Source organism: Triturus cristatus, chromosome 3_1, assembly GCF_964204655.1.
Source record: "Triturus cristatus chromosome 3_1, aTriCri1.1, whole genome shotgun sequence".
NCBI classification, from domain to species: Eukaryota; Metazoa; Chordata; class Amphibia; order Caudata; family Salamandridae; genus Triturus; species Triturus cristatus.
Genome location: NC_140583.1, coordinates 47,466,398 through 47,490,494, shown reverse-complemented (window position 1 = coordinate 47,490,494; position 24,097 = coordinate 47,466,398). Strand labels below are relative to the sequence as shown.

The following is a 24,097-nucleotide window of genomic DNA, read 5'->3' as shown; positions in this document are numbered from 1 at the left end:
TCTCTGTGGCTAGTGCGGGTCTTCACAATGATATGGAAGCATGCAAAAGAATATAAGTAGGTACCAAAAACTGCACTGGACACACTGAGATTCATCACAAACTGCCCTGGTGCAGGTAAAATGGCCGTAGGGGAAGGATAGGTTTTCAGAGACACAGATAAAAAAAGAAACTCTGAAAAAGCAAATTATTCTGCACCAAGAACAACATCTTTTTATTACTCCACTGTCTCTGTACTGGTCTATAGTAAGTTGTGTATTCAGATCAACGGAACATACATGGTGTATATAGCTATAAATCCACTTAACTACTAATGTGATCTCCGTAAAGGGAACAAACAGGGGCATAGCAGAACTCTAACTTAAAAACCATCTGAAACACCAACATAAGAGGAACATTTTTCCAAAAAGAAGGAAATAGTTCACAGATCTCATCAGGTTAAGAATGGTGGGGTTCAGTCAGCGGATAATTGATGGCATTTCATCAGAAATTTAAAAATGGGATCCCACTAGTGGATTGATGGTAGGATCCCACCAGTGAATTGATACTCGGATCGCTGCATGATATGAAGTCCAGGATCTCATTTAAGGGAGAAGAATGTTGACTTTCCAACAGGGGATGAATGCCAGGAGAAAATCAGTAGATGAGTGCTCGGAATCAAAATAGGCCTCATTGATGGATGTAGGCAGGATGCTGTGAGTATATGAATGCTGGGATTCCATCGTGTGTCAGTTGTTCAATCAAATTAAGGCATCAGTAATGGGATCCTAATAGGAAATATACCCTGGTGTCTTCTCAGGAGATCGGTAAGGATCCTGTCAGCAGACTAATACTGAAACCATAGCAAGAAACAAATAGTTGGATCCTGTTTACATATGAATGGTGGGATCCAATTAGTAGCACATTCCAGGATCTACTGAATCTATGCTGGGAGTTGAATACTGGGATCCATAAGTAAGTTTGATGCTGGGATACCATCATGGAATGAATGCTGGCATCTCACTAGGGATGAATGCTGGAATCCAATAAGGGAATACATGTTGGGATCCAATCAGGGAATAAATGCTGTAATCCAACCAGGGAATACATGCTGGAATCAAATCAGGGAATATTTTGTATAAACCAATTAGGGTATAAATGCTGCACTCCAATCAGAGGATAACAGCTTGAATCCAATCAGGGGATTAATGCTCGGATCCAATCAGAGAATAAATGCTAGAATCCAATTGGGATACATTTTGGGTTCTTCTCACTGGGATCCCATCTGGAGATAAATGCTGGCATCAAGTCATGTGATAGATGCTGTGGTCCAATCTGTAATCCCATCGAGGAATAAGTGCTGAGATCCTATCAGAGAACTAATGGGATGCATCACAAGAAGACAAATGCTGTAATTCAGTCAGGGGATAAATGCTGGGATCTTATCAAGAGATAAATGTTGAGATTGCATTCTATCAGCAGGAAGAACAGAGAGTGGCAATTGGAGCAGGTTTTAAGTTGTAGGAGGGCAGTAGGCGAGTTTTAGTTGCCTGACTCAGCTAAAGATGATGAAACATCTTTATCTTGACTGATACTGTTATATATATCAGTCACATTCCACACATTGGACTATGATCTACTGCTTGACCAGCTCAGAAAGGCACTGTGTTGGATGAAGTGCTAAAATGGTTCTGATAATTTCCTGACAGGACAGACACAAAGTGTCAGGTCAGGACCTTCAAGTCATCAGGGAGGGAAGCTGAATGTTGGGACCCCAGGGTCCACACTTTCTTCCCCTCTCTCTTGTTTTTCAAGCTGGTATTTTCCCTCATTAGGGACAGTGACCTGAAATATTGTTTATTTGCTAATGACATACTAATATATATGCATTTGTGGGGCCTGAAGGACGGGTTCTTTGCCCTTAAACAAGGCCTAAATAATGTGCCCATGTGGATGAATAAAAGTAGGCCCACGTTTAGTGGAGCAACAACTTAGATGCTCTGCTTAGGCTCATGTCACTGAATAACTTCACTTAGCCCCCTGCCTTTATTTGAGATCCCATGCACCTTCACTAAGAAATCTAAAAGGCTCGGGGTCATCTACGAAACAAAATTTGAGGCTCACATCAGCAATGTAGTGTTTCAGGTATATTCAGTTTAAGACAACTGCAACAGTCATTGCCCTGCAACCAAACCAAATATCACAAAATCATGTCTGGTACACTGACTGAATTAATCCTGGATGAAACAAATTCCTTTATGAGTGAACTTCCAAAAATCTAATTACTAAGATGCAACATGTATAAGACATGGTGACATGACTTGTTTTAAAACTAGGGATACATTGGTACCCATCCAAAAGCCCTATTTAAAAAGTCATCATCTTCAACACAGCATTCCTTGTTTTGAAGTGCATCAAGGAAACAGCACCAGCCTGTCTGTGTGGTAGAACCACTAGACATCTTCCCTCCTGCAACTCAGGCTATTGTGGCTTATACCGTCTTCACATCGCAGGTACTGTTATTCAGTGGAAGGGAGACTGCAGATTCTTGCTGGTCAAGATTTTGAATGTAGTGCCACTGGATATTAAGAATAGACATACTCTGCTTTACCTTTAGGAACACCTTAAAACATTCATGTGTGCTCTTTTTGCAGAACTTACATTTCTATAGTATTTTATGCTATTTATTTAGGGAGCCTGGCACCTAAACACATTAATGTATTTCATAATGTGAGCTCTACAAATAAACAGAAAAAACAATAATGTAACATTAAGGATGATTTTAGTTTAAATTGAACTGGAATCATCAAAAACATAATATAACCAACCAGAAGAAGGGCATGAATGCAAGGACTCAATGAATAGATTAATGCTCAGATCCTATAAAAGGCCAATGATGACATCTCATCGGTGTATGGAGCCAGGATATTATGAGCATATGAATGCTGGGATTCAATTGTGTGTCAGTCAAACTAAGGCATCAGTACTGAGATCCTATTAGGACATATGTCCTGGTATCTTCTCAAGAGATCAGTAAGGATCCTGTCAGTAGACCAAAGCTGACATTGTAGCCAGAAATAAATAGTTGGATCCTATTTACATATCCAGGCTGGGATCTACTTAATAGCAAATTCCAGGATCCACTGAATCTATGCCAGGAGATGAATGCTGGGATCTCACATGGGAAAAAAAGTTGGGATACTCTCACGAACAGAACGGATAAATGCTGGGATCCAGTCAGAGGATAAATGCTGGAATCCAGTCAGGGGATAAAGGCTGGATCCAATCAGTGGATAAATGCTGGAATCCAAACAGTAGATACATTCTGGAATTGAAAGCAGTAGATAAATGCAGTTAGAGGATAAATGGTGGAATCTAATCAGGTGATAAATTCTGGTATCGAACCAGGGGATAAATTCTGGAATCCAGATACATGCAGGAACTCATTGGGGCAATTCAAATCCGGATTCCAGTGGCCAATAGTTGCTGGGCAAATAAGTGATAAATGCTGGGATCCTATCAGGGGACAAACACTGGGATCTCACATGGGAATAAGTGCTGGCAGTGCGCCATATGATAAAGGCTGGGATCCACCCTGAAAAAAAATTCTGGGATCCCACTGGGGACAAGTGCTGTGATCTATCAGATGATTTAAGCTGGGATTGCGTCAGGATGAGACAAAAGGCTGGAATTAATGAAGGGGATTAATACTGGGATCCATGCAGGAGATGACTGCGAGATTTCATCCTAACAGCAGGCAGAACAAAGAGGGACTATCGGTTGCAGTTTTAGTCCTCAGCAGGGCAATAAGACAGTGCTAGATTCCTGCCTTAGCTGATGATGGTGAAATGTCTTCATCTTGACTTATATTGTTAGATCTTTCTTCTGGACCAGATCTGAACCATGCCTACTATGGCAGAAACAGCTATGGAATGATTATGATAATTTTGAAATATTTCTAAGAGGACAGACAGAAAGTGTCAGACTAGAGTCCTTCGAATCAGCAGAGGGAAAGGTTGAAAGTAAAGTGCCCCAATTTTCATCCTTTCTTCCTGTCTTTTTTGTTTATCAAGCTGCTGTTTTCTATCATTAACCCCAGAGACCATGGAGATGAATAAAAGTGGGCTTATGATAAATGGAGCAAAACCTGGGATGTTCTCCATAGCCTCAAGTCACAGACTCCCAAATAACCTCGATTAGCCTCCAGAGTTATTTGAGCTAACATCAACCTTCAAAAAGAAAGCTAAAAAAACCTGAGGGGCATATTATCAAGAAATTGCGAGAAATATTGCAAAGCACGCTCAGTGCTGTTTTACTTATGGCCGACTATTCCTGGATTCCATCCCTAAGTTAGCATGTTATCATCAACGCTTATCTCCAAGGTGATTAAAAGTCCAGCGATAGCGGCGAAATGCATGAATATCGCTGGAAATACAGCGATAAAAACTCAGCGATGGGGAAATCCTTGATAATACGCCATGGTGGACTTAGCCTGACAACCCACCTCCCATTGACGAGATGGCTAAGTCAGATTTTTTTGAGGTGTTAAAATCTGGCCCAAACCGCAGTTAGCTGGACTTTTTACATCGCTACGCGGTTGTGGGGCCGCATTGTAAATACCAAGATGTTGTGTTACCGACCTTTCTCATGTTGTTTCAGGATGGCACGCCTACTTTACATCTCATTAGCGATGTTTTCGCTAAGATGCGTATCGTTAGAAATTCGGCTGGTAACATGCGGTAATGCATGTTAGCGCCACCTTGTTAATAGGGCGATAAGAATATCGCCGCTTTAGAGGAAAAAAGTGCCGCTAAAGCGGCGATACTGTCCTAGATAATATGCCCCTTAGGGTCATCTGGAATGCAGAATTGAACTTGAGGCTCTGTAGTGTGTATACGTTTATTCAACATAAGACAACTTAAATAGGCATTTCCCTACATCCAAAAAAATAACACAAAATCATATCTGGTTCACTGACTGATTCAATCCTGGATTAAACTAATTTCCTTTATGAGTGGGCTTCCCAAAATCAAACTACTAAGATGGTACATGCTCTAGACATGGTGAGATGACTTGGTTTAATAATATGGACATATTGTAGTATATCAACAGACTAGACTTCATTGGTGCCTATCCCAAAGCCCTATCCAAAAGGTCCTTATCTTCAATAAAGCATTCCTTATTTTCAAGTGCATCAAGGAAACAGCATCAGTCTGTCTGACATGCAGAGGAAGGGAAACTGCAAATTCTCGCTAACGGGCAAAAAGATTTTGAATGTACTGCCTCTGTATATTAACAATAGACATACTCTACTTACCTTTAGGAAAGCCTTAAAACGTTTTACTTTGATTCTTTTTTGCAGCACTTACATGCACATGCTATTTTATATTATTTATTTAACAGCCCTAGCAACTAAACACAATAATTCATTTAATAGGGTGTGCTCTACAAAAAAACTAAAGAAACAGAAAATGTCCCATGATGGATTATATTGTTGGAAATTGACCTGGAATCATTAAAAAAGATAACATTGCAGTCTAAGACGAAAAGATGCTGTGACTGCTATGAAATTTCTGAATCTATCTGCGAGCATGCACTTCTTACTGCACTGGTAGAGGGTGTTGATTTTGGAAACATCGAGGGTGCTAAGTCCATCTCTCTGTCCAATGGGTGTATCAGGATTTGGCTTGGGGACGATGGTCGGCTGTCCAGATGTGTTACTGAAAGCATACCTGGGGAAAGGAAGACATCACAGATAAAGCCCACGATGCATGTGCCATCTTGGTTCATTATTTACCCAAAAAACTCTACAGCGAGTCCAGATGAGTCTACTGCGGGAACAGGTGAGGGTGAAATTATTTGGTGTTTGCTTAAAGCATTGCTTGTCTAATGCTTTTACTGAACAAGCCCCCCGCAGATCCTGCCCAGCTCAATCTCAGTTCTCCTTTTCATGAGCATCTAATCCACAGGTGGCAGTACACACTCACCTTAGCGCCCTCCCTCACACTCAGCATCTCAGATACTAAAAAGCACTGGTTTGAAAAATTCCTCTTGTTGAGTCTCACAACATTTCTGCTTATGACAGAGATGTCAGCACTGAGGTATTATCCTCATGTGATTTGTTAACAATGGCGCTTCCACTCTAAACCGAGTATGTTCACCAACTCAGACAGCATTTACCTGTCTTTCTGCACCCATGGACTTTCCACTCTATGGTAACATGTTCACTGACACAGGCATGACTGAACTTCACTTTCTCACGTTCATCATCTATGGCAGTTCCACACTGTGGTGGCCAGTTATCTTTCTGTACCTTGCTTCACATTCAGCTTCATTCTTAACCAATCATGTTCACCAACACAGCCATCATTCCCTACCCCACTTCGCAGACAGAGCGTCAATTCTGACCAATCATGTTCACCAACACAGCCATCATTCCCTACCCCACTTCACATGCAGAGCGTCAATTCTGACCAATCATGTTCACCAACACAGTCATCATTCCCTACCCCACTTCACAGACAGAGTGTCAATTCTGACCAATCATGTTCACCAACACAGCCATCAGTCCCTACCCCACTTCAAATACAGAACATCAATCCTGACCAATAATGTTCACCAACACAGCCATCATTTCATACCCCACTTCACATACAGAGTGTTGGTCCTAACCAATCATGTTCACCAATACAGCCATCATTCCATACCCTGCTTCACATACAGAGCATCGGTCCTAACCAATCATGTTCACCAACACAGCCACCATTCCCTTCCACACTTCACATACAGAGCGTCAATTCTGACCAATCATGTTCACCAACACAGCCATCATTCTGCACCCCTCTTCACATACAGAGCGTCAATCCTAACCAATCATGTTCAGCAACACAGCCATCATTCCGTATCCCGGTTCACATACAAAGCATCAATCCTAACCAATCATGTTCACCAACACAGCCATCATTTCATACCCCACTTTGCATACAGATCTTTAGTCCTGACCAATCATGTTCACCAACCTAGCCTTGGTGGCACTACTCTTTCTCATCCATGGACCGTCAGCTCTGTGAGAGCATGTTCACTGACACAGCCATGAGTCTACTGCCTTTTCTCACTTCCATAACCGATGGCGCTACCAAATGCTGGCATTCACGACCCCAACAAAGCCATCTTTCCATTGCCCCTCTTCCCCCTAACAAACACAGCCATCATTCCGTATCCCGGTTCACATACAGAGCGTCAGTCCTAACCAATCATGTTCACCAACACAGCCATCATTCCATACCCTGCTTCACATACAGAGCGTCGGTCCTAAACAATCATGTTCACCAACACAGCCATCATTCCCTTCCCCACTTCACATACAGAGCGTCAATTCTGACCAATCATGTTCACCAACACAGCCATCATTCTGCACCCCTCTTCACATACAGAGCGTCAATCCTAACCAATCATGTTCAGCAACACAGCCATCATTCCGTATCCCGGTTCACATATAGAGCATCAATCCTAACCAATCATGTTCACCAACACAGCCATAATTTCATACCCCACTTTGCATACAGATCATCAGTCCTGACCAATCATATTCACCCACCTAGCCATGGTGGCACTACTCTTTCTCATCCATGGACCGTCAGCTCTGTGAGAGCATGTTCACTGACACAGCCATGAGTCTACTGACTTTTCTCACTTTCATAACCGATGGCGCTACCAAATGCTGGCATTCACGACACCAACAAAGCCATCTTTCCATTGCCCCTCTTCCCCCTAACAAACACAGCCATCATTCCGTATGCCGGTTCACATACAGAGCGTCAGTCCTAACCAATCATGTTCACCAACACAGCCATGGTGGTACTACTCTTTCTCATCCATGGACCGCCAGCTCTGCGGGAGCATGTTCACTGACACAGCCATGAGTCTACTGCCCTTTCTCACTTTCATCACCTATGGCGCTACCAATGCTGGCATTCATGACACCAACAAAGCCGTCTTTCCAATGCCCCTCTTCCACCTAACAAACACAGCTACCATTCTGGTGCTCTTCTTCACATATAGAGAATCCAATATCCACCAAGCTCTTCTCCCTGTATCCACTCTACCAGCAAAGGTGAAATAAACATCACCCTCTACTTGCCATTTCCCGCAATCTCAGCTCTGATTAAAGAGATCACATCAGAATGTGATCAGGATCACTGGGTGTGAATTGGGGTTTGCTGGACGAAGGATTAAGGGGTTGGAGAAGGACATTACGAATGCCATCCCGATGGTACTCCATCCGCCAAATTTAGACATGACCTCAGCCCAGCAGTCATCTCCACACAAAAAAAGGAACCATCATCACTGCAGTTCCTTTCAATTACTAAAGGTTTTCACCCAGGTTGTGGGAGTCGTTATCATACTCTTCCTGTCGCTCAATGCTAGGTTTTTCCTGGTGGTGATGGACAGGAAAAAACAGGGGCTTGGTTGACCGAATACTTAGGGTCCGCCCATCTTTAAATGAAGCAGGTGGTTCTAGGGTTTGGCAGGGAGGGTAATATGTCATGCGCGCAACGGAGTACACTGTCCACCAAAATCTAAATCATGGTCACTGTCTATATGTAAAAGCCTTCAATGAGAGTTTTAAGCAGAAAATCTCTTCTTAGCTGAGCATCGGAGACTTACCTCCCATAATGCATCACTGAGGAGTAGTCGTATGGCAGGCCAAGGTTGTTGGTGTTCTCTTTGTTAAAGTTGCTGATGTCTCCTGTTAAGATGAGCAGACAGTAAAGATGAGTTAGTGCTGACTGAGCCTGATAGGGCACATTTCAATAATGGTCCCTGCTCACTAGGGGGCAGTGCGGCTTCTGCTATATCAGGGCTTAGAAATAGTCTACTGGCTGAGCTGTCAAATTTGGAACAAGGGGGGGGGGGTTCAAATCTTGGGTTTTGGCACATCAGCATGTGAAATTAAATTGTGTAATTCTAAATGTAAATCCTATCTGATGAACAGCCTCAACTTGCTCCCTAGCGAGATTCACACTAAATAAATATCAGTGCTCCATACATCAGGGATTGGCATACTGGAGTTTCGGCTATGTTTTAAGATTACTCACTGTTGTCTTTTTGACCGGAAAATCATCATGTTTTTTGCTTCTACATTTTTTTTTGCCTCATAAAGTGTTCCAACCCCCTTGATTATCTTCAGAGAATGTTCTTCACCCATCAGATTGTATTGTAGTTACAGATACATAGCGATTACTATCCCTGACAAGGCACTGAAGCACTTTATGCCGGAGAGCACACTGCTCCTGTCACCCAAGATTTAGGATTAGTCTTGAGCTCTCAAGAAAACCTTTCCATTCATTTACTCCAGTTTCTTAGAGGAGGAGTAAATTATTAGGAGTTAGTGGTGATCATTTGAGAAGTGGAAGGGGTATGTGAGTTCTAATAGATGATTTGTGGGATTAATACATGAAAAAGGTATTATTACTTTGCAGGAATGACTTTCAAAGCAAAGGTGATTTATTTGAAAATTTGGAATAAAAGATGAAGATAAAGATTAAGGCAAACATGCCTGTGAGTTGAAGTAGGCTGTGCTCAGAGAGAGGAGACGTGTATTTGAATGAAGAGGGAGAGGGGAGTGTTTCATGCCGAGGTTTGGGGCTACAGAGGAGGCTTTTTGAGATGCCGTGCAAACAGAAGATAAAAAAACTGTAGAAAGAAACACTATTATTTGTATATGAGAAGGTGGAGTGAGAAAGAGGGATGCTGAAGGCGGTAATCAACGTTTATGACTAAACTTTTTTCCCGCATGGAATCACAACGCGGTCATTACAACGACCACGTTGTGATTCCGCATACCATTACTCCGCAAGTCAGAACAACGACTTGCGGAGGGGGTAGAGGTGTTGAATTTAAAATCCAACACCTTCCCTAGTGTCCGCACAGACTGGAGTTGGAATAGTAAATTATACTATTCCAACATCCAGCGCCCCCCCTCCGCAAGTCGTTCCGACTTGCGGAGTAATGGTGTGCGGAATCACAACGCGGTCGTTGTAACAACCGCGTTGTGATTCCATGCGGGAGAAAAGACTGCGGGACAAAGACTTATATTCGCTGAAGGCGCTGTACAACTCATCTGGGCCCAGATGCAAAACACATGCTTTGTGTCAGATTTATGTTACTTTTCTAATGCAAGCCTGATGGAAAGTGTTCACTTGGGATTCACTATTCAAAACAAATCACAATTTGCATTGGCTTGTAAACCAAAGTTACTTAAAGTAATACACAGTTGCTCTTTGCGATGCCTTGCATGAATTTGTATCAAGGGGAAATTTGATGTGTGGTGCATGGGCAATCCTATGCAACCACCCATGGGTGTAGACATAATCCCCTATCTACAATAAATTGTTAACAGGGATTTGAGCCAAAATCCTGTGCAACCTCGAGAGAAGTGTATGAGGTGAAATGTTTTCATTTCTTCTTGTTTTCCTACTTTGCATCGGAGCTGCAGTGTTTAGCACACAAACGAAGTGAAAAAAGTCTCAAAGCGTAGTTTATGTATTAAAAGGAACAGTTTTCAGCACAAAAACTTTGCTTCATCAACTCAGACACTCTAGCCCAATCACATAAGGGTCTCTGCATTGCTACATGTCTGCCTAAAGTCTGTCATCAGCACTGGGAGAGAGCATAACAGCACCACATCTTAGTATTGCTTTCATGCAATGCAGCACAGCAAATTAATGTGCTGCGCTGTATTGTGTGACATCTGTGTAAATCTGGACCCCGTCACTCTGAAGCAGGGCACTGTAGTTGGCAGTCATTGATTCTCAATATCGACATCAGGGCATGGGCATTTCAAATACGGGTCACAATTTATCCTGTGTGAATATGATTAGTTACAAAACGAGTCATTACATTGTGTGCCATCACAACGCGGTCGTTACAATGACCACGTTGTTATCACGCAAAGCCATTACTACGCAAGTCATTACATCAACTTGCAGTAGATGGCGTGCTGACATTAGAAATGTGTAATTTACTATTCCAACTCCAGCCTATGTAACAGTAGGGAAGGTGTTGGAATAGTAAACTATACTATTCCTAATGTTAGCACGCCATCTACAACAAGTCGATGTAATGACTTGCGTAGTAATGGCTTTGCGTGGTAACAACGCGGTTGTTGTAACAACCGCATTGTAATGGTAATGCGGTGTGATGACCAAGATGTAATGGTCGTCTCCCATCCTGTACAGGGAGTTAAATGTAGGCAAACAACAAACGGTTTCAAATGAAGCATTGCTCCAGTTAATGACCTAAGCTGTGGTAATTTTTGTGAAAAGGACGACAGTCTGTAACAGTAACAAATATTTATCACCGTAACCAAGGGTCAGATTGATAGAAAGGATGTGATGTGTTGGTGGGAATTTGTGATAAAACTTAAGCTTAACAAATCAGGGGTCTAAAACATTGCCAAGGTGAGCCCAGAAGGAACCTGAGCCATACGCAGTTTTTTATCTCAGTAGTAAGTGGAACCCAAGGGGTTTCACTTACCAGGCGAGATGTACTGTGTCATGATGGTCACATAGTTGTCTCGGTCGCTGCGGTTCTGCTCGTGGTAGAAGCCCAGGGCGTGGTTCAGCTCATGCTGGATGGTTCCTCTAGACATACATTCCCCAGAGAGGGATACCTGCTGAACTCCCCCTATCTTCCCGATGTATGACCAGCACCTAAGGAAGAAGATAGACAAGAGAGATCCATAAATCACTGCAATGTCACCCTTGGAGAAAGAATATTACAATCTTACCCCACACAAGGCATCAGCCTGTGCGTCTCCTCTCTGACTGTTGTTATCTGCAAGGGAGGAGGGATTCTAGGACAGTGACAATCTGTGAGTATTATCTGCCTGGGAGGGCAGATTTACCAGCTGTCGGTGGGTAAATCTGTTTAGTCCCTGACAGCTAGAATCCATACTCCAATGCAGTCAGTGTTCCAGTTGTGTGTGGCATTTTACATTGTATGTAATGTCTTTATCCTTTGTAGACATATTTCTGCCTCTCTAATCTTGGCATGTAGACCTCATGGATCTATAGGTGGTTCTTTCCTATTAGACTCAACATTTCTGTCCAGCAAAAGGACCTGAGACCGACTCCTGCCCCTCTGTTGTGATGGGCATCACCTAGAGAAACCTGTCCAGTCAAACACCGGGCATATCATAGCCATGCTCATATGTTGTAGCACTTTGTCTGACATCTTTGCTCCACTAAACCGGAGAATTATAAACACCACCATAATAAAAGAGTTTCTGGCTGTAGCAGAGAACAGCATAACATCTCCCTGTAGGATAACACAATGCATGGGCTACAACTGCACTGATGTACCAGAAGCATGTTAGGGTATTGATTGAGGTTGTATTTTGGCCACATGAGCAACCAAGACCTTCTGTGTTTTAGGTGTTCTCTATGTTAACTCCCTTGCTTTCCTTTATGTAAATGCAAAGCACAATCAAAATTAACAAATTATCTTTACAGGAATTTTAGTTACTCATATGTTATCGTACTGTGAGTTCCAAACCCTCAACCACCCCCTGGAGCAATTCTCAGCTACTCACCCTTGCTGCTCTTAAGCAGTCATATGTATAACAGAAGTAACTTGGTGTTAGACCTAGCTTCCCCTAACTTTTTGCCTTCCAACCACCTGTTTCGACTGACTTTGGTTTAGCTGCAAAAAGTATTCTGCGCACTTTACCACTGCTAACTAGTGCTAAAGTGGTTATGGTCTTTACCTAAGTCATGTTAACATTGGCATATCGGCAGTTGGCATATTTTTTATTTTTTATTTTTTATAAACCTTTATTTAGCACTGTGTACAAGACAAATACGGGCCTACAACCATCCGGCCGGCCTCGACAATTCTGAAGCTTGATAGCAAAGTATATGTCCACTCGGTGGCACGGCAGCACATAAAAGCATACGACCTAAGTTACAATAAATCCACGTGCACCGAGTGGCAGGAGACAGCAAGGTTAATTTTAAAAATTTTATGTAAGGAGATACAGAAACTAGAACGGATCAGTGTACAGAACAGACGATCATATGATAAATGGGTAACAGCCAACAGGAGAGTCAACTAACAGTGAACACATCTAAAATGGAGGCACGAATCTATAATACCAGGATATAGATACGCAGCGAGGTGTGCCTCCCAGCCGCTACCCTCCTAACAGCAGTCCCCCCCACTGACCCTAGAAAAAGACGTAAGAAAGGACGGAAAAAGGAAAAAGAAGGCCCATAGAAATAAAAAAAAATGTGCCGAAGAAGACCCCCCACCCTACACGCATGCCGAGGCTATGGCCTACCCCCCCCCTAGCTACGTGTCTGTCGCCCCATAGGAACCCGAAATGTAGAATTAAGAAAAGAAGAAAGGAAAAAGAACCATAGAAAAGGAAGAGTGCACTACCCTATTACTCCCAGGAAAAGGAGAGCGGGGAGGAGCCCACCCCACTGCCGAACTCCCGGACTCCCGCGCCGCCCATACCTCCTGCGCCATGTACAGCACAGTATCAAAAGACCCACGTAAACCCGGTGGTCTCGAATCAATACCCCCCAGCACTTCAGTACGTCACAAGTCTGCCCCCCGGCAGAAGAAGGAAACAGGGGGCGAAATCACAGCGACATGTAGCAAAAAACAGGTCATTAAAAACTACTCAGCCAATATAGCAAAACGTGTATCAGTCCAGGTCTCCGTCCGCCGATCCAACCAAAGCGACAACGAGCCTGCCATCACCCCTGTCCGGACCGGCAGATGTAGTTCAGGCCCGTCCATTGCTGCGAGTCACCTTCAGCCAGGACAAAGAGACAAGATGGCCGCTCTCGAGGAAAGGGGACAATAAAGCCGTATCGTACCTCAGGGTCCCAAACGCAGCAGTAACATGCCACAGAAGCTCCAGCGATAGGTGCCTTCAGGGTAACATCTGGCAAGGGAAGTGAAAGGCTAGGTCTCAACAGGTAGTTCGTAGGCAGAGTCACAGCGTTCAAAATGGAGGGTGTCCCTGCAACTGTATCCGTGTCGATGGGTTGACGCGTTACATTGTAGCCAGGAGGACTCCGCGCCACCGCCCCTCCGCTCTGCAACATTGTTTCACCTCCAGGAGAAAACATGGGCGGCGGGGGATCCTCCAGCCGGGAACGTCCCGTTGCGAACAGTGCCTCATCGATTCTCCGGGTCAGCGCCCAGCAAGTACTCCGCATCGCCACTTTTAACGCCACGAGGGCGGCCAATACATCCCCACAGGTCGGGTCTCTCTGTACCATGCATCGGTCCGCCCTATCCCGCTGCTCCTCCGATGCGGCAATCAGCTCCGGGGCACATGAGCGCGCAGACCCTGCGAGTCCAGGGTCAGCCAGCGTCTCAGCAAGAAGAACAGGCGCCATCGTCATCTCCACTGCAGGCACTTAGTAGCGGGACAAAAGTGACCATGTATACCGGAGATCCGAGGATGTAGACACCGGAAAAACTTTGTGCTCCACTCGGGAACTGCACAGGGCGAGAGCGCCCCTCGGTTGCCGTGAGGACCGGCCGTTCGCCGCAGGAAGACACTTCAAAATGGAGTCCGCTCGCTGTTCTTCAGGGTGGCTGAGGAGAGCTAGTATTAGGGGGCTCCAACGTCGTCCACACCACTGCCAGCGCGGGGGGGAGTCCGACCCGGACGTAAGGGTCCGACTCCAGTCGCACGGCCAAGGTATTGCTTCAATATACTAATATGTTACAGTCCAAGCTTGAAGGAATTGAAAATAAGGGGAGGTTTTAGTCAAAGGCTGCCTAAGTGAGGAAAAATCCTTAAAACAGTCAATTACATCGGGGTGAGGGGTTGTCTTACCTGTAGAGAGATACAGCAATGGAGATCTCTGTCCTCAGCAACAATGTGCTGTGTAGTAACCGGCTCAATGGCAGGCACTGGGCGCTGGTGCTTAGTGCTCTCATAGCAATAACTTTTTCAATTCCTTCAAGCTTGGACTGTAACATATTAGTATATTGAAGCAATACCTTGGCGCATTGAAATGTGGCCCATCTGCACCACAGTCTAACTACCCAACAGCCGATCCAGGCAAGGAGCAGCACGCTCCGGCGCCCACTAAGTTTTATAGAAACCTTAACTGCAAGGTATGTGCCCTAGACTCATTTACATCCCAACCCCACATCGATTATGACACACCAAATCCAACCGCAATGTAACTTTTTTCACAGCGACCAAACCAAAAGCAACAACGCTGTTCTTCATTGTCAGTTTCCACTCTGACCTGCCATATGTGATACCCCTATGTCCTCAATTGGGGTAAGCATACATGTTACACTTACTTTTCTCACTGAGTCACGCGCCATTCCGTAATGGTTAACACCCCCGGTTACGTGTTTCTCATAACTTCACGTCCTCCCAATACCGGTTCTTATTTTTTAATAAATACGACTGTCCCCCATGCCGCTCACGATCGGAATGCACATTCACACACCTTTAATAACTCACGTGGTTCTAGTTTTTAAACCATTTTTACGTAGAAACTAGGTAGCCCGCCGATGCCTTAAACTTCCAAACCCCTCCAGTCATTCATCATTCCCCCATTGAATGTCACTTATAAAATCCTGCTTGCCATAGCACACTCACAAACAAATCCCCACTCACTTGACCGGAATAGGCCCGAGCACGATCGTTTTAACCACAACTCCATGTGCACAATTGATAACCTTGACCTTCTGACATGCTATAACTTTCGAGTAATCTTAATATGTTCTAAGTTTTCCCTTGTTCACACAAGCTATTTTCTTTGTTTTCTTTACTCTGACAGGCGTTAAAAACCAGGCAAATGTTATAAATTTAGTCCTGAAGATGATCCCGTTAATCAATGAGCTTGGGATCGAAACGTCGACTTTTTAAAAATAGTGCCACAAATATCCATTGTGCTTACTCGTTGTGGTCTCTATTTTGTCAAACATGCTACAACTTTATTTATGCCTGCAAGTTGCAACAGCTCTCAGTCTTTGCCTGTAACTGTTGTTTGTCCTAAACTGTCTGCATTGTTATTCCCTTTTCCCCCCCCGCACGTTCCCCATGCTGTAGGGTGCAGGATTGTGCCCCACGATAAATGTAGTGTTTTCATTCTCCTTGACCATATCCTTTAGTATCTGAAACATAAAAATCCCCTGTCCGGCTGGACATCGGATGTGTATAGTAACCCATTGTGGTCTATATTTAATTTTATGTAAAATTTAGTGTCTGCTCAGGACCATTGATTTCTACATATATAATTGATACCCGTGGTCCTTAGCCATTTTTCGGGTTCCCTTGTTTGTATAAAATAAGCTGAGGATAGAGGCAGAGTGCAAAACATGGTTCTTCAATATTTCGAGGAAGCATGGAAATGGCTGGATGGATGGCGGAAAGTCAGTGACTCAGGCACCCCTGACAGGCGGATGCAATGACCCTAGAAGTAACAGAAGCGAGTAGACCCACGCCCGGAAGAGGTGCAGCTCACAGAGGGTGGAGCACCTGAGGGCCCGAAGAGCATCTAAGCTCGGCAACATCAGCTTCATAGTGACAATATCAGTAAAAAGATGGCTTAAACCTGTTTCATCTATCCACACTTGCAACAGTCACGATCTGTAGGGACTAGTACTCCAGGACGTTAGCCCTCTGTGATCGGGCACCTATCCAAGTATCCGAATACTCTGACGAGTGACATATATAACGAAAAGACTAAAGGAATTCACATCATGTCTTATTATTATATATTTTTGGGGATCGTGGGGTGGGATCAGTAGGTTCACATCCCATCTTTGAAAGGGAGGGGAGGGTGACAGCTGCTCTGCAATGTTAGGGAGGTGAGTAGTAAATGTTCAGACACCGTCATGCAGGGAGGTAGGGTGGGGCACTCTCATGGTGTTGGGAATAGTTCTAGTTACCGTTGTACTATAAGGAGTCACAACAGAAAGCTTTCCTTCACAAACTTCATGCATCGCATCACTTGACCCTAAACTTATCGTAGCTCACTGACTGGCAGAAACAGTCAAATCAAATAAACTTGAGAGCTAGGCAATTAAAATATTTCCGGCATGTGATACCAATGCTCAGTCACTTCCACTATGACCCCGGCAGGGCCACACATGTAGGATAGGGGGATGGACACCTCGCTCAAGCTACTCCCCTGTGAATGTTAACACTTTAGGAGACAAACTCAAAAGGGGGATTGTGCTCCAATATATAAAGAGAGACGCATCCGTTGTTGTCCTTCTCCAGGAAACCCATTTAATCGGGAACACATGCAAAGCGCTCAACAGATAGGGGTACAAATTATTTACGCACTCGGGCTTTGCATCGGAGTACAGAGGAACAGGTATACCACTGCGAAAGCATTCCCCTTTATGGTTGACCAGACCCACTTAGATGAACAGGGTCGCTTCGTGGCCATAACAGGCAGCTGGGAAGTAAGATGTTTCCACATTATGTCAGCATATGCACCCCCAGCACTTCACAGGACTGCTTTCCCAGACATGAATAAAATGATAATAGACCTACCAGATCGTGACCTGGTGATAGGAGGAGACTCAAACATGACACTTTGCGATCAGAAAGATTGCCTTCCGCCCAGAAACTCCCCTCACATCAGATCAAAACCTGGCTGACTTTATGGCTGCCTTTTGACTCGTGAATGTGTGGTGCAGGATCAACCCTCTCGCACGGCAATACACATTCCACTCCAGAGGTCATAACAGTCTCTCCCGAATAGATCACATTATAGCACCGGCCGACAAACTGCAATACTTCAAAGACGGGCAGCATTTAGCAAGGGGTATTTCGAATCACTCCCCGATTTGTGCACGCTACTCGCTAGCGACACCACCCACGCGCAAGACAATTTCACCCAACCTTTGGTACCTGAAGGTCCCCCATATTAGGACTGACTTCATCAAATCCACTGACGATTATTTTAAAGAAAATGTTGGGTCTGTGGATTCACCCCAGATTCTTTGTGAGTCTTTCAAGACAGTACTGAAGGTACAAGCACTCTCGCTTATAACAGGTCACAAAAAAGAAAAGAGGAAATAGCTGGAGGAGGTTGAGAAAGACTTACTATCCTGTGAACTAAATCTTACACTTACCCCAGAAGGGACAGCCAAACAGACAGTAGACATAAAGCAATAGGAATATAATAACTTACTAACAGAGGTGGCCAGGGCAAAACACTTCGCAACACAACACAAAATATATGAGCGAATGCGCATTTTTTGCAAGATAATGCACGCGTGTGCAAGATGTACGGCAAGGAGGACGAGGGCAGCCCGGGGACGCCGCAGTAAAGGTAAGTGACTTTATTTCTTTTTAAATTACTTTTATAGTATTTTTTATTGGGGGGTGGAGGCGGGGAGACAATTTAGTAGGGGGTGGCTGGCTAACTCCGCTCCACTGCTGAGTCAGAGTTTTTCCCTATATTCCGTGTTCTCAGCAAAGCGCGGAGTAGGCAAATCTCCGCACACTCCGCTGGCGGAGCGGAGTTCTCTGCCCGCCCTTAATCACAACACTAGGGAATGAACAAAGTATGCAGGATCCAGCCATCAGAACCTATAGGGAATGAACAAAGCATACAGAATCCCAAAATCAGTACCTCTAAGCTATTTATAGTCCAGCGTTGGTTCAGCATTGAGAGCTTAGTAGAAATGCATGGAACAGTAGGTAGACCACACAGAGTCCACAAACCCTTATGGTACACTTTCACTGAGAAGTCAAAACCATTTGGTATTATTTCTCACAGAAAGGTGTAAACCCATGGAAGTTCCATCACTCAGTTCACAACACCTGGAAAGCCTTTCACTGACAGTCCACTTGCCATGAAATGTCTTTAACCCTAAGTTTACTACCCATTGAGGGGCAACTTCTACTGAGAGTTTCCAGTCATTGAGGGTCATATCTCAGTAGTGGATTTATAACTAAGACTCCACAGAGAATGGTGCTCGCACCCCATGCAGGACCATCTCCCACTAAGAATCCACAGCCAATGGAAGGCCTATCATTTTAAATCCTCAACCTATGTAGGGCCTTTCACTGTGAATCCAAAGAGGGTCATCGCGGACAGTCCTGAACCACTGGAGGGTCATTCATGTAGAGAACACAACCCATAGGGATACCTCAGTGAGAACTCACAGAACATGAATGGTCATTCACTGAGACACCAAAAACCATGATGGGTCTCTAAGTGATTGTCAGCAGCCCACGGGTGATCTTTAACTGAGAGTTTTCAGACCACATAAGGTCATTGCTCATTTAGGGTGTTGTATCATGTTATCAAGTATGTTTATATTGACCTAGAACGATATAGAGTATAGATCAATCAATTTTTATTTATTTATTTGCAGAATTTTATATAGCGCTGGCTAGAACCAGAGGTATCAGAGCGCTTTACATGAGGATCAGCGAGTTACAGGTTACATAATTACATAGCCAAGTATAGACATATGAGAGAAACATGAGATTACACAATAATATGAGTTATAGCGCATACGCACGTTTTAGGGGAGTGAAAGGTAGAGGGGAATGATAAACAGGATTAAGGAATGCAGGTGGAAGACACAACAGGGAGATGAGGGAAACAATGTCCGATGTCAGGCTGGGTAGGTGACGGCCGAGGGGTGAACCAGAGCCCAACTCCTCTATAGCTGCATAGGACAGCTCCACCGGGCATCGGCCAAAGTTGCTTGGACACCGCGGTAAGTACAGACAGTTATGGATTCCACCCAGGGGGCATCGTCAAAGTTCCAACGAGAGCACCGGTCACACAGTTACTGGGAAGCGCCGTCCACCTCATCCTCCAGCTCGCTCCCAGGTTCAGGTTTGGTGTGATTGTTGTTCGGCTTAAGCTCTTTATCTGCCATGGTTTTTGCAGTGGGAGGCTGGTAAGGCGGCACTGGGTAGATGCCAGTTTTCGAGAGAGTCTGTGTCATGGATAGGGCTGGGATTAAAGGTGTTGCACACCCTCTAGTACAAGCCGTATACTGCAGATGAGTTAGATTGTTGTGGCAACCTCGAGAAACAGCAGAGCCCTGACAGAATCCATCTAGGAAAACAAGAAGGCACGAGTAGGTCTAAATTGGCCAAGAGCTCAGATCAAATCATCTTGTGCATGGCTGTCATATTAGTGTCAGGCATGGCCCTGTGAGGCTTCGGTACATCAACAACCCCTACTTCAGACCAGAAGAGTTGATGGACTCCTTGGTAGGGAGAATATTGTCCTAAGAGCATAGAGGGGCAGCTGCTGTTCATATAAGCCCCTTTTAGGTGAACAGATTAAAATTTGTATTCGTATCCGGCCGCCATGTTCAGGTCAGGCAAGCCGAAAAAAACAGAGCAGGTGCCTGAAAGTCCTGAAAGAAGAAAGCACAGCCCTGCAACATACCTCTGTGATAGAATGGTAAGTATGTGGGACGCAGAGATCTCTGGGGGGCCTTGTGTAATGAGTGCTTCACTTTCGGCTCTGTCATCACTGCCTACATTGGGAGGGGCCGGCCACCATTTCAGGAAGCGACGATTCGTTGGTATTGGTCTCATAAGGCCTCCATCGATGCTCGGCCTGTCTCGGCCCCAGAAAAGTCTCCACTTCCCCCACCCGGCTTCAGCTCCGCATCTTTCTCCCGCAGTGGGGGGGACCCCCGCCCACCCCCGCCCTCACCAGCGACTCACCTCCTCACGTGGCAGGCGGGCCCCGAGACCCAGATGGCAGAGGAATGCCCGATCTGGCACCAACAGCGTTCCACTAGGTCAGCATCACCCATATCTTAATACGAGCCGCTGCCGTCCCGAGGTCCGCTCTCCTCTCGACGGTCCACGTGCAGACTCGCCACAAATCCCCAACCTCCGACAGGGTCCCAGGCCACCGGCCTTCGCAGTCTATGCCGGCCGCGGAGGCCTCCATGGCAGGCAAGATGGCAGACCGCTCCAGCGGCGTCCGTTTTTGGGGTGCTCTTGGGTCTGTGGTTGATTTCCTGTAGAGGTACAATGCTAAACGATAGCCCCCCCTCATCAATCAATCAGGATTTATAAAGCGCAGCTAATCACCCAATAGGGTATCCTAGCGCTTGCAGGTCCGGAGGCTTATTTGAACAGCCAGGACTTGAGGGCCATTTGGAATTCCAGAAGTAAGGTGATGGTCCGGAGGTGCCTGGGGAGGCTGTGTCAGGTATTTTCTGCAATGTGGGAGAAGGAGCATCCTTCACTTCTGCGTTGGTAGATGCAGGGAATATGGGCAAGTGAAAAAGTGGTGGAGCGTAGAATTCTCGACAATTGGTGGAAGTTCAGGCAATGGTTAATGTAGGTGGGTCCTTGGTTGTGTGGAGCCTTGAGTGAGTGGGTAAGCAGCTTGAATTGGCAACTCTTGTGCACAAGGAGCCAGTGGAGTTGCCTGAGGTGGGGTTTGATGTGGGTTCATGGGGGAAGGGTGAGGATGAGTTTGCTGTGGCGTTCTGTATGGTCTGTAGTCTCTGTAGGAGGTGTGCAGCGATTTCTGTGTAGAGGGCATTGCCATAGTCCAGTGGGATGGTGATGGGGGCATGTGTAATGGTGCATCTTGTGTGTTGGGGTATCCACTTGAAGATCTTATGTAGCATGCGCAGAGTGAGGTAGCAGGCAAAGGAGTCAGCGTTGATCTGTGATTTCATGGTGAGCTTTTTGTCAGTGATGGTTCCAAGGTTTCTGGCGTGGTTGAAGATAGTGGGTGCAGGTCCTATATCTGATGGCCACCAGGAGTTCTTCCATGTGTTGCTGCTGTTGATATAGATCAGTACTTCATTTTTGTCTGTGTTCAGCTGCAGGCAGTAGTTCTTCATCCAGTCGGCGACGTTTGTTATGGATCAGTGGAAGTTAGTTCTGCTGGTGAGTGAATGAGAGGACGAGTTAGGTGTCATCTGCATAGGAAATTATGTTGAGACAGTGAGATCTGATGATTTTGGCCAGCTGGGTCATATATGCGCTGAAGAGTGTGGAGCTGGAGGATGAGCCCTTGGGGATACAGCAGGTGATCTTCTTGGGTTCAGAGGTGAAAGGTAGGGGGTGGATCCTCTGGGTTTGTCCGGTGAGGAAGGGGGTGATCCATCTGAACATGCCCTCCTTGGTTGAGGAAGGTTTGGATATCGTCCATGGATGCAATCAGCGCCGTTTCAGTGCTGTGATTGCTGCAGAAGCTGGATTGGAAGGCGTTGAGTAGCTGGTTCTGCTCCAGGTGTGTCATGAGTTGATTATTGATGATCTTTTCCAGTAACTTTTCTGGGAATGGGAGCAGGCAGATAGGCCAGTAGTTTCGGACTTAGCTGGGGTTGTCAGAGATTTTTTTTAATAGTAGTCTGACTTCAGCAGGTTTCCAGGCATCGGAAAATGTTGCGGTGGTGATAGAGGTGTTGAGTAGGGTGGCGAGTTCCTGCCCAATCCCTTGATTTCTGAGGTTGAAGATGTTGTGCGGGCATGAGTCTGTGAGAGCTCCTGAGTGGATGGATTTCATGGTGGAGGTGGTGTCCTGGGTGGAGAGGATTTTCCAGGTGGTCAGTGTGTCGTTCGTGTCAGTTACGGTAGTGGCATATCTGTCGAGGAAGTCCATAGGTGTGGTTTCGAAGTTTCTGAATATAGCTGCGATCTTGTCGTGGAAGAAGTGGGCAAGGTTATCGCACAGCTACTGTAAGGGTGTGGTAATATTTTCGCTAGCAGCTGGGTTGGATAATTCCTTAAAGAGGCTGAACATTTCCTTGGTGTTGTTGGCGTTGGTTTTGATGCATCCACAAGGCCTGTCTTCTTTGTTGCTTTGAACAGGTGGTGGTAAAGGTTGAGGGAGGTCTTGAAGGCTGCCCTGTCAGAAGTGTCCTTGCTGGTGCGCCATCTCCTCTCCAAATGTCTGCTGTCTCGTTTCGCTCTTCTGAGTTCTTGGGTGTACCAGCTGGCCTTTTTGGGGGATTTTCTCTGGATATTGCTATTGTTGGGGATGGTGCCGTTTGAGCAATTGCTGATCTTGGTGCCCTTTCCTGCAAAAAACAATCCTCCTTACAGCACAGGCACGCCTTGTACCATGGTGCAAAGGTTCCTGCATTGGTGCTAGGCTGCTGCAACTGCACCAGCACAGGGGGAAAGGACAGGAATGTGCCGTATTGCTTAAATATGGAACATTCCTGCCCTTTCCCAGTGACGCAGGGCAACGCAGCCAGAGTGACTTGCTGCTCTGCCCTGCACCCCTATTTTAATAAATATGCCCAAGGTTTTCTACCTTCGGTCCTATGTGAGCTAGTGATCATGCACATTACTTTGTCTTGTCCTGTTACAATCAGGAAAGATTACACAGAGTCTATGTAATTGACTCCTGTCTGGTGTGTTGCTGACTGTAGCATCAGTCCTCAGGGTGCCATTTCCTCTTACCCATCCACAGGGTGGATCTGGAGGTACTGAGTCTATCTGATGGAGCAGTAGCTGGTGTGATGCTGAATGTATTAGTCCTTAGTGTGCCCTGCGCTCTTACCCATCCACAGGCAGGGCCTGGAGTTAATGAATCTATGTGAGGAAGCAGTACCTGGTGTGATGCTGAATGTAGGGTCAGTCCTAAGGTTGTCCTTTGCACTTACCCATCCACAAGCAAGTTCTGGAGGTAACAAGTCTATCTGATGGAGTTCTATCTGGTGTGATGCTAAATGTAGGATAAATCCTTAGTGTCCTGTGCTCTTCTCTATCCGTAGTTAGGGTCTGGAGGTAATGATTAATATATATGATTGAGCCCTATTTGGTGTGATGCTGAATGTAGGATCAGTCCATAGTGTGCCCTTTGCTCTTACCCATCCACAGGTAGGACTTGGAGGTAATGAGTCTCTCCGAAGGAGCTGTACCTGGTGTGATCCTGAATGTGGAGTCAGTCCTTAGGGTGTTCTATGCTCTTACCCATCTGCAGGCAGGATCTGGAGGTAATCTGGTTCCGCTGTGCGGGTCACAAAGCGGATGCAGGTCACTGTTGCAAACTCTTTTATTGCATCTGTGATGGCATCCACATCTTCGGCACCTGAGGGACAACAGAGGAATGGAGAGGATGACATTAGGTGAAGCAAATTGAAAGGTATTTATGAAAG

General features: G+C 45.3%; 1 protein-coding gene across 1 annotated transcript in view; it reads right to left on the bottom strand.

Annotated features, from left to right (window-relative positions):
* Positions 1-24,097, bottom strand: part of LOC146859670 (embryonic protein UVS.2-like) — a 57,399-nt gene that overhangs the window by 23,538 nt on the left and 9,764 nt on the right. Inside the window, exons 5-8 of the mRNA XM_085643421.1 lie at positions 23,913-24,030; positions 11,516-11,691; positions 8,645-8,726; positions 5,582-5,709 (exon numbers count right to left, since the gene is read on the bottom strand). Of these exons, the coding sequence (XP_085499547.1) occupies positions 5,582-5,709; positions 8,645-8,726; positions 11,516-11,691; positions 23,913-24,030 (504 nt within the window). The remainder of the gene's footprint in view (positions 1-5,581; positions 5,710-8,644; positions 8,727-11,515; positions 11,692-23,912; positions 24,031-24,097) is intronic.